This window comes from Mugil cephalus, chromosome 9, assembly GCF_022458985.1.
Source record: "Mugil cephalus isolate CIBA_MC_2020 chromosome 9, CIBA_Mcephalus_1.1, whole genome shotgun sequence".
In the NCBI taxonomy this organism is placed as follows: domain Eukaryota; kingdom Metazoa; phylum Chordata; class Actinopteri; order Mugiliformes; family Mugilidae; genus Mugil; species Mugil cephalus.
The window spans coordinates 25635344-25649502 of NC_061778.1; the positions used below are offsets into that span (position 1 = coordinate 25635344).

Consider the following 14159-nt stretch of genomic DNA (forward strand, 5'->3'; position numbering starts at 1 on the left):
GGGCCCAGCCTGCAGCAGCCACATGGCCGTCCCGCACGCCTTAATGAGGTGTCCTATCAGTAGAAACACTAACAGAGTGCTTAGGCCATCTTTATGACTTTATGATGTCTGGACACACAAATCATTCCCACAAATACCAGAACAGGGAAGGTCTAAGCCAGACCAGGCAAGGGGCCCTTCTGTATACTTTTGAGGGGGTTTGTTTTCAGTCACCTGACTCACTCTTGAGCAATATATCAAAAAAGCGGTTGCAAAGCTGAGGGGACTGGAACTTCTTTTCAACCTTTAGTGATTCAGCTTTTTTATTTCCTGGCAGGAAATTTTACTGCTAGGCAATACTGGCTTCGATTACATACTGGACTTGTATTTGTAGCCTTCTATAATGAGCTTATTGAACACCAGGAAGTGTCGGGAACTATTAGAGCCTCCTATAATTCAGTAGGCTGGCTCATTGCTCATTCAAAGTTAATTGCACCAAGACCCATCATCCTTTTTGTGCCCATATGTGTCCAATCAAAAGCTGTTGATTCATGCGCCACTTCCTGGTTCTGACTGCTTTCTCTTTTCCCTCTCTTCCGCCCCTCAGTTTCGTTTGCCAGATCAGAGAACTTGGGTAAGTTCCTCTTTAACCTAAAGTTCTGCCATGTGTCTGTACCTGTACCAAACAGGCCCCGGTATTTCGTAATTAATGCATGGGCTGCATAACAGTTTATAACTGACATCACCCAGCATTCGCATGGCTTTAGCCTCTCACCATTACGCACTTTCGCGACGCGACATAAAATCACTGTTCTTATTAATATAATTATCTTTATATTGTATAACACATTATATTATCTGAGCCTTACTAGTTTTTTTTTTTTTTTTTTTTTCATCTTTCCAACGGAGCTACTACACCCTACCTATGAAACAGCACTGATAATATATTTGCTTGTTTGGAATAAAGCAGGGCTCTTCCAAATGGGTATGGGGAAGATAAGTGGAAGGTGGTGGTGGGCAGTGTTTGGGGGTGGGGGTGGGGGGTGAGGGGGGCAGCTTTACATCAACGAAAGGGTAACAGTCTCTTTGGGACACTGGCGGGGGTAGTGGGAGGTTAGTTCCTCCCTCCAAACATCTGGTTCCCGATAAAGATCAACAATTGAGAATGCATCTCGCTAATTAAGGCCCTAACAGCATCACTGACATCTGAAGATAGCCAATCAACTGCTGGTCCCAGAGCGACGCTACAGCAACAAGCACGTTTGCAGATGCATACATGCTGCCTGTGGGGGAAGCACAAGGGGGTTTTTGGAGGTGTGTGTATGTTTGGATGTACATGTGTGTGGGTGGGTTTGGGAGGCTGGGAGGAGGGGACCTTATACAAAGGATTAGTTGGACTATAAAACCAAAAAAATCGCTTCAGATCAAAATGTGGAGGCAAATGTCTTTCTTGTCCTGTAAGTCAAACATTTCACATACAGAGCTTTCAGACAGTGAACGTGACTCACCATCAGTTTTATAGCTGAAGGGTTTTTTGAAGCGTGACTGTGCAGACTTTGATGGTTAGTCTATGCTAGACTTTTATACCTAGTCTAATCCAATGGCCTGGAGGTGTGAATCATTTTCTGCTTGACTTAAACAAAGGGTTTGGCGCTGATTTAGGAGCGACTACCTAGTTAGTTTTGGAACATTTGGGCTAAGTCTAGAGGAGACCTAACACCATTTGGTATCATGAACAAATATACTTAGAAAAACTGTATTAAGTTTAATTTGGAAAATCAGTGCTTCCATGACAAGCACCGTCTATTTTTTTATTCCACCATATAAATTGTTATTACAAGGCCTTTGTTCTTCATTCACACAGAAGCAACTCTTAATGTCTGGATCAGAATTCTCCAGTAGATGGAGCCAATATGGAGTAGTTTTCAGCTCTGAAATGTCTTGTCGTCCGATGTTCGATACTGCCGACAGCTTTAGGGGCACTAATGTTCTCAAGAGTTATGGGCTCTCATTGAGCAAGGCAGACAAACTGAGCTTTCACTCCAGTGTCTGAAAAGAGCCCACTGAAATACACAGCGCACATTCAAAAGAAATATGAAAGTGTTTCACCTCCCTCTTCCTCATGACCCTTTGCATATCGTTTAATGCGTCCCCCTCCTTCTTTTCCTCACTCGCTCTGTTCTCTCCCTCTCTGTCTCTCCCTTACCTTTGATTCATGGCGTGTAGCTCTGGCATATTCATAATCAAACAGACCTGACACCCCACATCCTCCCTCAGTGGGAACGTCGACGGCTGCGGCAGGAACTTTACACTCGGCCGTCACTCCTAATCAGCCGCTCCCAACACCAGACTCCACCACCATCCATCAGCCATCAGTCCTTCTCTCTCTGGACTCAGTTTGCTTTTTCTTTCTTTCTTTTCTTTTCTTTCTTTTTTTTCTTGTTTGCATTCTTTTGTTCTCTCTTTCTTTTCTTTTCGTTCCTCTCTCTTCCCTCTTTTCTCCCCTATCATCTAGTCCTTCATCATGTCTCCTCTCCCATTCTCTTCCTCTGTTTCTTTTCCCTCTGCCTCCTCGATCTTGGCGTGAAGCCTGAGAGTGACAGGGGGTGAAAGCAGGAGATGGAATGCCAGAGTCGGAGCAGGGCTCCAGTGGAGGACCCGAATCACCATTGATTTGTCGCCTTATTGAAAAAAGAATACGAAACAGGCTGAAAATTCAATACACGCGAAATAATGCAAATTTGTGTGGCCCAGTTAAAAAAAAAAAAAGAAGAAGACGAAGAAGAAAAAAACGCATGTGTGTGCGTGAGCTGCGCTGACAGGCCCTGCGGCCTACAGAGACCCCCGCCCCTCCCTCTAGTTCTCCCTTCACTCCCCCTGCAGCCCCCGCTCCTCCCCCATCCCGCCCCTCTCAGCACAGCGATATCATTATTACCCGTGTCTGGCCCTTGATCAGTAATGTCAACATCTTTCATATTGACGAATGTGCTGTCTGCCCGCATTGTGCACAGAATGGTTTACAGCCCAGCAGTGGACATGAATCACTCCTCTGCCACACACATACATACAAACACACACACACACACACATGGACACGTAACTGACAACACGCAGATACACACTAAGCACGTACAATCGCGCTCATATGCAACGCACATGCCTGTAAGCACACACATTCTGGACACACACACACACTACGGCACATAAAAATACATTACAAATACATTCTTCTCACTCACTCACACACATACATATATTTTCCCGTTTACACACACTGGAGGCAGTTAATCAACTACGACCACCATGCAGCTCATAGTTCATTCATGTACACACACATATCTCCTATGAGAGTATCCGATGAAAGTAAATGTTCAGCTTCATTAGCAGATTGGCTGCAGTCCTTAATCCTATGTGTGTGTTTGTGTGTGTTTATCCACCTACTGTATACATATGTATATCTGCAAGAGAACGAGAGTTGGCTGAGTTTAACATTCAGAGCTGCACGCTTTGCACTGCGCTGGCCATGAATGGGAGCATACTTTTTTTTTTATAACAAAGTTATGAATCAATGTAATTGTCATGGACATATAGCACAGATTTGACCTTGTGACGCATGAATCATTGATGAGCGACATGATAGGAATTCACCCAATACCTGTTTGACAGCTTTTCAACTCATATACTGCCTGTAAACAACACTCATCAATCAATACCAACTAATGTAGCTGGAAAATATTGAATGTATATTTAGCAAGAAACATTTAATCATAAATGTGGATCAAATTAATATTTGGAATTTGAGATCAGATTTGAAAAAAAAAAAAAAAGTTTGTAGCTTTTTAGCAAATTGGCCGAAACTGAAGCTATTAATTGCATTCTGTAATCAGAAATAAACAAACAACAAAAAAAAAAAGTATTTTATCGCATCCTGCCTGCAGCATAATTGCATGGGTATTTATGAAATCCAACTATGTTAATATGGCTTAAAATGGAGGTTTTATTTTTAAAAGCAAATCATTTGTCAGAGCTACTTAATTGGCGTCATCACGATGATTAATGCAGCTATTTAACCTGAAATAAAGAAACAATGATCTTGAAGCAAATCTCCAGTATATTAAGCTCAAAGTTAACTCTGTCCTTCTCCTCTCCCCTCTCCTCAGATGACGGCTATTGAAAACATGGCGGAGAAGCTGGAAACGTTCAGCTCCTTGAAGCCAGAGACTGGTGACCTGCTGCGCTCCGTCCCCTCCATGTTCGACTTCAGAGCCCCGCCTTCTGCACTTCCTGAGACACTGCTGCGCAAGGGCAAGGAGCGCTACACATGCAGGTAACTACGGCAACTGCTTTGACATGTACTATTTACTCTCCAACCTCCATGACGGTCATAAATTAACGTTCCTCTCTGACAAATAGTTTGACACTGACATTGGTGTTTTTCCTCTCTCTGAATACTTTCTTGGAAATGTGCCTTTTAAGGAAAATGTTCTTTACTATTTTTATAGATACTGTGGAAAAATATTCCCTCGCTCTGCCAACCTGACCCGCCATCTCAGGACTCATACAGGAGAGCAGCCGTACAGGTGAGACTTCCTCTACAAGCACAAAGACGCTGGGTCTCTCTTCAGTCTGTCCACCAGAGACGTGTTGGCTGCGTATCGTCCTCTCCTCTCACGGCCTCTGCATAACACACAAAACTATATCGGGACATTGTTGCCTAGTCAAGAATGCGATTTGCACAATAACACATTAACTCCTCCATGAAGAACCGCTTTTCTCTCCTCACAACCATGAGCGGCAAACAGGCTTTCACACAGCGTTTTCTCAGGCAGACATAAAAGACAGACGCAGCTCATTTGTTAACAGCGCGTGGATATTTTCCCAAGAATTGCTTGTCTGCACTTACAACAGAGTTTATGTATGTTTTCTTATGCCATAAAAGCCTGGCATAATTATTATACTGCTAAATAATTTGCCTGATGAAAAGTGGTGCCCATTGCCAGGGTGATGTGGGGGTTTTGGGTGGGGTTAATCTGGGCTAGTAAACTAGCGTAGCAGAGAGGAAGGTTGGAGAAAATTGGGGTGATGAGGAGCACGGGCAGATGTCCAGGCCCGGCAGCTGTGGTCATTTCTCTTCTGAGGCCAGACTCAAAGCGCTCTGCTAGCTTTTGGCTACGTGCCGGACCGCGCGAAGCTTTCTTGTAGTCTTAAAAAAAAAAAGTTATAACAAGATTAAGTTCTGTTTTTCAGCAATCATGATAACAGCACTAATCTTTTCTTTTGTGTTTGGGAAAAATCTCCCTCGCTTGGCCTGTCCACCAGGTGCTTCTGAGGTAGAAGTGTAACAGTAACAATGCAACAGCAGTTCAGTGCACATGCAAAAATTAATTTTGCACATTTACTACATTTGGATAATGAGTACGGCCTGGCTTGCACCGCTCAGCTTTGTAGTTACTAAGGTAGAGGAATGTTGGCCCAAAGTTTGGAGCAGGCCTGTTGACCACAGGGGAGGGAGAAAGACAGATGCAGGCCTCTACTGCCCCAGCCTGATAGCCTGCACTCCACACGCTGGCATGCCATTAAAGATCACCGCTGTTTATTGTAATTTTTTTTGTGGAGATAACCGGGGGGGTTCCTGAGGGACAGCCAATCGAGCGAGCTAATTCCACCAGAAGAAAAGATGTAATCTTCTCGTATAATTTTGCATGAAGAAACTTGGCAAGGGCTCCTAATTTTGCAGGGCTAGAACCAAATCTGTTGCGTGCTTATTTTGTGAGAGAAGAATGCAATTTTATTGCGCTGGCTGGAGATAAGAGGGAGAGCTGTTTCACCTTAAACAAGCTCCTCCATCATGTCTGGGACTGTGGGACTGCTGGGACTGTCTGTATGAGTGTGTGTATGTGTGACCCACGTTATGCATCCCATTATGTTAACAAACCACAGATCCCTGATTCATTATACAGTACAGTGGTATTCATGACTAGCAGCTTGTGTGTTTTGCCGCTTTTGTCATTGAATAATTTAGTATGTAGTTTAAGTAAATATCCTCTGTTCTGCAGGTGTAAATACTGCGACCGCTCCTTCAGCATCTCCTCCAATCTGCAGCGTCACATTCGCAACATCCACAACAAGGAGAAGCCCTTCAAGTGCCACCTGTGTGACCGCTGCTTCGGTCAGCAGACCAACCTGGACCGCCACCTCAAAAAGCACGAGAATGGAAACCTGTCAGGTGAGGAACAACTCCCGCAGGTCGCTGATTTAATAAAATAAATAAGATAATTAAGTTTTCTCCACCGTCTGAAGCTTATTCCATTTTATTTATCAGAGAAAGTGAGAGCGCGTTCGCTGACTTGTGAGATTCATAAATCCTTCTGCTGAATACTATAAAACCTAATTTACTCACGATTGGAGACAATCTAAGAGGCTGAGAAATTAAATTATATAAATCTGTCATGGACCTCTGCAACAGCACAAAATATTTTTTTCTGATGGAGCTGCTTTCATCAGCAGCACCTCCTTGGTTTGATATGTTGCATCACTCTGATGCCTCTGAATCAGCAGAACGAGCAGTGACACCTGGCCAGGAGCCCACGGCAGCAGGTCTCAGAGGAGGTCGCCACTTAATCAGACACAATGTGCAATCTATCAAATACAGTATCAATTATCAGCCACGCTTTCTCTTTTCACACTCAAATAATATATTGCCTCAACCATATTTCTCCATAACAAAAGCATTAAACCGCGCAGATACTCTGATAAATGTATCTTTACAGATGCATTTGTTGGAGACGAGCATTTTAACTTTATTTCAGACTGTATCCAAGCTCTTAAGAGCTCTTAAAACACCCAGTGTTTCGCGGAGAATTCAGTGGAAATGTGAAAAACATGATGCACAAATGTTTCCCCCATGATGTCATGGGTGCACGATTGGATTTCACCCACTGTAGATTCATTAAACCATCGTAAAGAGAATTTATTTCTATTTAAACACTGTGAAATGTAAGGGGAGCGAACAAACAACAGTTCATGGCACATTTTCATTTTGAACAATGAACTTTGCACACCACTGCTATTTAGGAAAGCTGCAGGGCATCGTAGTCTGATATCCAAACATGTTTCTCCGTCCTGCAGGAACTGCAATGTCGTCTCCACAGTCTGAGCTGGACAGCAGCAGCGCCATACTGGACGACAAAGAGGACTCTTATTTTAATGAAATAAGAAATTTCATCAGCAACACAGGCCAGAACCAGACATCCCCGGACCCCTCTGAAGAAGGGTACGTTTTTAGGGGTCATTTGTCTTTTTTTTGATCAGATCTATGTCTGTCGAGTTAAACGAGTTAAAAGAGAGAATGACTTTTCATGAAACATTACTCGCTCGTCTACCCCACGGGTTGTGACTTTATTACCACTGTTAGATTTTAAAAGGGACTCTGAGGGTTTAACTACATATAATAATAGGTCAGCTGCTTTTTTTTATACCACCCAGCCAGCATTTGTTAATAATCACATCATGTTCAGAGGTCTGGAGTAGAGCGCAATTATCTGCGATGACATTTAACGTAATCACAGGTTTTTTTTTTGCAAACGTGAAGGAGCTCTTTATTTCAGTTGCCTTTTGGCCACATGTACGATATCTTTGTGCATGCAACTTTGTCTGAGCATTATGCAAATAAATTCTTGTAGCTGTGATCGGATCAGATAGCAGCTGAGAGGTCTGCTCAGGTCTCCAAGTTTGTTTTCACGCGCCTCATGTTGGTGCGATCCCAGGGCAGATTGTACGGCCAGATAGAGATCTCGCAGACTGGTTTCTGATTGTGCAGAAGGCCTGTGAGAGCAGGACCGGGCGGTAGAGCGTCGGATGAGGAGCAGGAGGGGGAGCGCAGCAGTTTAGACCACCACATCTGGAACCAACATGTCCTGCCTACAGGAAGAGGGTAGAGGGGGTGGGGTCAAAGGGTCGGCCTGTGTTTCCTTTCAAAGTGCTGCGCTCCTGACTACTTCTGATAGATACTTTATCCCCAGCAAATTACCACGTTTGAAAGCGTAATTAGCGAATCTGTTTTCTTAATCACAGAGTTCTCGCTCTCCCTTTTGGACCGAGTTCCTCCTCACAGCGCTGCGAGCTTGACACGGCACGAACGCCAGCTTGTCAGCACCAAACCCCAGCATGAACGGCTGAAAGCACGATTTTTTCAACTCCAGATAAACAAGTCAAAAACGGTGCAAATCCTTCGTGTGCTAAAGTATAACCTTAAATAATTCCTTCGCTGTTTTTTTTTTTTCTTTTTTTGATATGTTACTGCATGCTCAAATGCATCCCTTTCAAATCCAGAATCCAGGCGTCCCGTTCAGAAGCGTTGGATAATGACATGGCTCTGTGCTTGATGTGTTTTGTTTCCTCTCTATCTACTTCTCACTGTTCAGTTTTCGGTCTCTGGAACCTTTGTGCAAGAAATGGAATTTTTGGGAGCTGACGAAAGATGTCCCAGAGTGTAATTAGTGAATCGGTCTTAATGTGGTTCCAGATGATTTACCAAATGGTGGTTTCCTGTGGCGCTGAGACAGAGGGACAGATTAAGACTCAGGCAGTTTGGATAGCTGGCCCTCTCTCCCTCCGCGGGGATAGAGGAATGGGCCGGTTGGCAGCGCTCTCATAACTCTCCCACCAAATGGGGCTGTCAGCTAAATATTTTGCCTATTAGATGAATACGAGATAGTAGGGAAAATAAACAAGGAGAGAGGCAGAGCACTCCATTTAAGTGCTGCAATGATCAACTCAGTGCTGCCGTGCCCAAAGGGGCCCCAAAGCCTCGATGACAAACGGGATTCCGGCTCTGCTCAATCCCAGCTGCCATGTTCTGCCTCCCCTTACTTTTCATCCCATGTGTTCCATTGTTTTTGTGTATAGCTGGGGAGGATTCTCACAGGAATATGTTAGAAACAAAAAAAACAAAACCAAGCACCTGGTTTACTGCTTTTAACGAGCGTGTTCCTTATGTTACTCATTTAAAACGCACCGGAACAAGTTTTTGTCTGTCTCCTCTCACAAGTAAAGGCGTGTATTTAGAAAATGTGCAGCTGATAGGCTGGATGTCCTGTTTATTCTTCCTCCTCCTGCCTAATGAATGCTTAACTTGGCCTGCAGGTTAAATGGAGGTCCATTTGAAGAAGAGAAGCCACTGATGGCCACCCGCGGGTCACGTGACCTGGAGGACGAGGAAGCGGAGGAGCTCGGCGCTGACGAAGAAGAAGGGGAAGAGCGCAGCAACACCCCTGAGAAAGAAGAAGGCAAGGTGCTTCCTAGCAGCCTCAGCGACGACATGATACAAGACGAGATGGATTTCAGTGAGCCAAACGACTTGAACCTCAGCTGTAAAACCTCCCCAAAGAGGTAAATTTCATACAAAATCCACTGGAAGCAGGATGTTAAGCTGACAGTTTCAAGCGTCTTGAAAATGCCTTATTTAAACTGTACCTTACACCTTAACAGGTATAAGGAGGAGGAGGAGCAGAGCAGCTACTCAGCTCTGGATCATATTCATCGCTTTTCTGACATGCGCAAGCTGGAGGAGAGTGAGCTGAGTGACGGGGACGGAGACGAGGACGACGGATCGTTTGGCTCTCCCTCTCTGGCTGAGGCCGTCAAACAGCCACTCTTTAGGAAATCTAAGTCTCAGGTAAGTGCATGGACGTGTGTTTCCCTATATCCACATTTAAAGATGCAAGTTGATCCTAAAGTGAATCTTTCCCCCGCCCCATCAGGCGTATGCCATGATGCTGTCTCTGGCTGAGAAGGACTCCCTCCACCCAGCCACCCACACCCCGGCCACCATGTGGCACAGTCTGGCACGGGCTGCTGCTGAATCCAGTGCCATCCAGTCCCTCAGCCATGTATGATGACTCACCTCGGAGCCGACCCTCTCACCTCTCAGTCCCCCAACCCTGACCTACCTACGGCACTGGGAGTCCATTGCGGGGGCTATCTGCAGGGGCTCCTGATCGTCCACAGAGTGACTGCTGAGCAGAACCACGGCCCATCTGACTGCCTTACACACAAAGCAGGGTCACTGTCCACCCAGAACCCAGCCCAACCCTCAAGCCCCAAATATAAACCTCCAGCAGATAGAGAGCAAAATGTCCCCCCGAGACCTTAAAATTGATCTTCCATCAGCACCCACCAGGATGTGATGAAAATAATAATTCTAAAGTAATAATAGCTGTATTTATTCTTCTGAATTTCTATGTTTTGCACAGCAAAGGCAGCTGATAGATACGGAAGATGGACGTGCTGATGTGTCATCACTAGACTGAATTTATTTCCCAGCACGTACAAGGAGAGGAGAGGAGAACCCTAAGACAGAGTGAGATTAGTTGTGTCTCTAAGACAGCCGGTTTCAGCCCAGCATGTTTCACAGTGTGTAAAGCATTAGAACCAGAAACAAGAATTCCCTTTAACCTCCGGAGAGCCACAGGTGTTTCTCATAAATACATGTACTTGATGATAAAAATGAAAGGTGGGGCGAGCGACCTCGGTTCAGATGAAAACCGCTCCATGTAAGGACAGCACTAGCGGCGCTTTAATATCACTGAAGTCATTGAAGAACAAATTTGGAAAAAAAATAAATAAATAATGGAATTGTTAAACTGTAATCAGGCCAGTTTCCCATCTGCGTTTTCATAGCTGCGTGTGTCTGCACAATCATAGCACTGTACACAAGTGTCTAACAACTGTTCTCCACTGCACTCCATCCTGCCCGCCTGCGCTATCTGTGAAAGGATATAAATAGATTGTCTTTTTAGTGGAAGAGAAGAAAACACAATGTTTGTTTTTGTTTTTTTGGTTTTTTAAACTGAGATACGTAGCCAGTGCTAATTGTTGTTCTGTAAAGGGCATTTGTCTTTTTTCAAAACCCTTGAATCCATCCTAGTCCACCAACAATACCACTAAATAGCCTGAATGCTAGTCGTTAGCTACTCCATGCTTGTATGTCTTTCATTTTTAGACAATCATGATTTTGTTTTCTTGTTTGTTTTTTTGTTGTTGTTCTTTTTTTTTTTGTTGGTGTTGTTGATGTTATTTGCTGTTGTATTTTGAGAATTGTATTTATTTCTTGGCAAACTGTAGTTTGTTTACTGAATAGCACTGCTCTTAGCCCAGGTGAAGGGGAGATTCCTGACCGGGCCTATTCCAGAGTTCAATGGGGTTTGTAGATTACATTTGAGTGCCGGGTAGTATTAAACATACAATTCACTCCTTATTCTACTAATGAAAACCGGTCGATGAATAGATATTACTTAGGTTTTTTTTTTCTATGACAATTTAATGATTCAATTGTAAAAAATGAAAACCATTATAAAGAATGAATAATTAAAAAAAAAAAAAAAAAGCCAGGTATAATTTCTTCATAAGCGCATGATTGGTCTGGTAAGATCTGTATCTGACATTTTCTACGGTTGTCTGCAAGCTTGTGTGATGTTCGGTTCATGTTAATCCCTTGTGCCAAACTTATGATAAATAACGGATTACTTTCATTTATTCTCCCGTTTTGAGGGACCAGATTTCTGTTTTTTTTTTTTTTGTTTTTTGTCGTTGTTTTGTTTATAATCGATTTTAAAAAGTAATCAGCAAGTTGAGGTACTTTGTTTTAATGCTTTCTACAATGTAACTGTTATGCATTTCAATTCAATACTGTGGGAGGAACAACTAAGAAATAAAGGACTACAATGTGGATTGACATGTTCTCTGTTCTCTCTTTATTCCTCCTCAAATATTATACTCCCCCTTTGTCTTGTGTCTCCCTCACGCCCCCCCTTCTCCATATAGTCCTTCTGGATGCCCATCATTTTGGCCCAAATTAAAATTTATACTAGGAGACATGAGTCAGAACACCACCTGGCGCTTTCTTCTGGCGCTCCCATGGCCTCCAGGAGCGAGGGAGAGCCTGAACTCTGGTCCTCTTTTTTTTTATTTTCTCGAGGCCTTGGCTCACATAGAGAGAGCCGAGCATAGAAAAGGCTGGAGAGGGCTTGAATGTGGTAGTGGGAGCGGAGGCAGGAATGTGTCCTCTTTATTTGTGTCCGTTTGTGGGGCATGATGGATGAGGTGGGTAGATGTGATGACCTGGCTCATCGCTCAAACACTCAATAAGAGTCCCATCCTGCAGCAGGCCTCCCCATCCGGCACCCCCCCCCTCTGTCACTGCTGCCAGCCAACGTGGGCGGACATTGTGGCTGGGAGGGCTGGAGGTTCAGCGGCTCCATTGTCCGGCAAGTAGCAGGAGTGGGGGGATGGAGAATTGGGCATGACAGTGAAGATGGCTGGCGCTGACACTCCACATTTACAGTGCTCTTGGCACCCTAATGGATGGGTTGTTTTCTTAAAGCCCGTCGTCAGCCCTTAGGGCTCCATGGGGCGTCCAGCTTTGATGAGGTCACATGGGGTCATGCGGTGTTGATGAGGTCAGCATGGGTCGTCCAGCTTTGATGAGGTCAGCTGCAGTGATGGTAGTGATGGTGCAGGCCAGGACCATAATGAAGTGGCAGCGATGCTGGTCCTGAGTATGATGTTTGCCACCTGTGCTCCTGTGGGCTAATTCAAACGTATGTGACTGTAGGACTCTGTCAGCCGTCGTGCTACGGCACAATTCTTCTCAGCACTTTGGGTAAATCTTTAAACTTGTTTTTTTTCTGGCCACACGTTGACAGAAAGAAGAAAAAAAAACACTGACAACCTCCCTGATTGATGTGGTTGACCTAGCATTAGCATACAGTTGCCTCGTTGGAGGCAGATATGGAGCAGCACTCTGACTCGCCTTCATCGCTTTGTCTTTGGTCTCCACTATCTGTGACTGTTTAGCTGCTTCGTGCTGTTACCAGCTAGTCACTGAGCAGTAACAGCTCTGAGCAGGTAGTGTGCGGTGAATCTTTTGAGCTTTCCAGAGCTGACAGCCGCTGTTTGCCGCTGCCAAAACCAACACTATGAGATCAGTGAGAGTGAACCAACAGCAAAGACCGTTAATAAAACTGTGAGGAGCTAAGGAGAGCTGTAGATGTGTTTTTTTTTTTTTTTTTTACACACCAGTTCTTTTACAATACACGTAATCACAGCAGTTCAGTAGTTATTGTGCGTGACTCTGCGTCATCATGTTGAAATCTGCAGAAAAGCCAGACATCAGATTGTGGAAAAAAGAAAAGAAAAAAAATTGAAATGACTGAAATTAAGTCTGATCACTGTACACTGCAGTGCATCCTTCCGCAGAAAAAAAAACAAAACATAAGCAACTGTTCAACAAGGACCACACCTGGACTCCTTTTGGAATCAAACATCGCTGTAGCATTTTGCCAACAGTCCTCCCGTTTCCTTGCTCCCACTGCGGCTCAAATTACCCGTGTAAGTGCATCACCTACGTTAAGAAAGGCACCAAAATGTTATGAGCAGACGGCGGCGTGCATGATGTCACCGGCGTGGGCCGTGAAGTGGTGCTAGGGTGAGCATCGATTAGCACACGCCAATGTCACCCGTGTATCCTCTCACACTTAATCAACATGTTGAGGCGAGTTTCAGCCGTCATTAACCCACAGCCTTTCATGAAGGGCTCAGCGTGCATCCAGGTGTGGCTGGCAGAGGCCTGGATGTGTGACTGGGTGGAAGCGTGTGTTTAAAGAGCTAAGAAGAAGAGACAGGCAGGAGAGTGTTTACTGTCTGTTTCAGCGTAAAATGAGTGGATGCCCACGCGGCTGTGTCCCTACAGTGTGCGTATGTGGTCCGGTGGGCGCTCTGTGGGCAGCTTTTTCGTGGAACTCGGAGCCACTCAGCTAATGGGGCAGCTGGCACCGCCTCAGAATCCATCAGGCCTCATTACGGCTCCCGTTCTGCCACCATCCTCTCCTTTCCTACCCTTCTCCTTCTTTCTCTGCCCACTCCAACCCTTCCTCCCTTCCTTCCTTCCTTCCTTGCTTTCCTCTGCCACCCGTCCACACAGCCCAACCCTCGTGTGGCATGTAGCTGCGCCGCGCCTCTCGCTGGAACATACATCACACCCCGTAGAGAAAGAGAGGCCATCACAGCTGGCAGCTCTCACACTGATTGACTTGGCACCCATGCTGACTCAGACACCAGGGGAAACATTTCGGCGAGGGAAGCGTGTGGGAGAGTATCCTTTAAGGAGGGACGGGGGTAGG

General features: G+C 44.9%; 1 protein-coding gene across 3 annotated transcripts in view; it reads left to right on the forward strand.

The window, feature by feature from the left end:
* mecom (MDS1 and EVI1 complex locus) overlaps window positions 1–11713 on the forward strand; it is a 122691-nt gene extending 110978 nt beyond the window's left edge. For all 3 annotated transcript variants that reach the window (XM_047594531.1, XM_047594532.1, XM_047594533.1), the window contains 8 exons: window positions 587–613; window positions 4140–4306; window positions 4482–4559; window positions 6036–6205; window positions 7108–7252; window positions 9124–9369; window positions 9469–9655; window positions 9741–11713. In XM_047594531.1, the coding sequence (XP_047450487.1) occupies window positions 587–613; window positions 4140–4306; window positions 4482–4559; window positions 6036–6205; window positions 7108–7252; window positions 9124–9369; window positions 9469–9655; window positions 9741–9875 (1155 nt within the window). In that variant the 3' untranslated portion in view covers window positions 9876–11713. The remainder of the gene's footprint in view (window positions 1–586; window positions 614–4139; window positions 4307–4481; window positions 4560–6035; window positions 6206–7107; window positions 7253–9123; window positions 9370–9468; window positions 9656–9740) is intronic.
* The last annotated feature ends 2446 nt before the right edge of the window (window positions 11714–14159 follow it).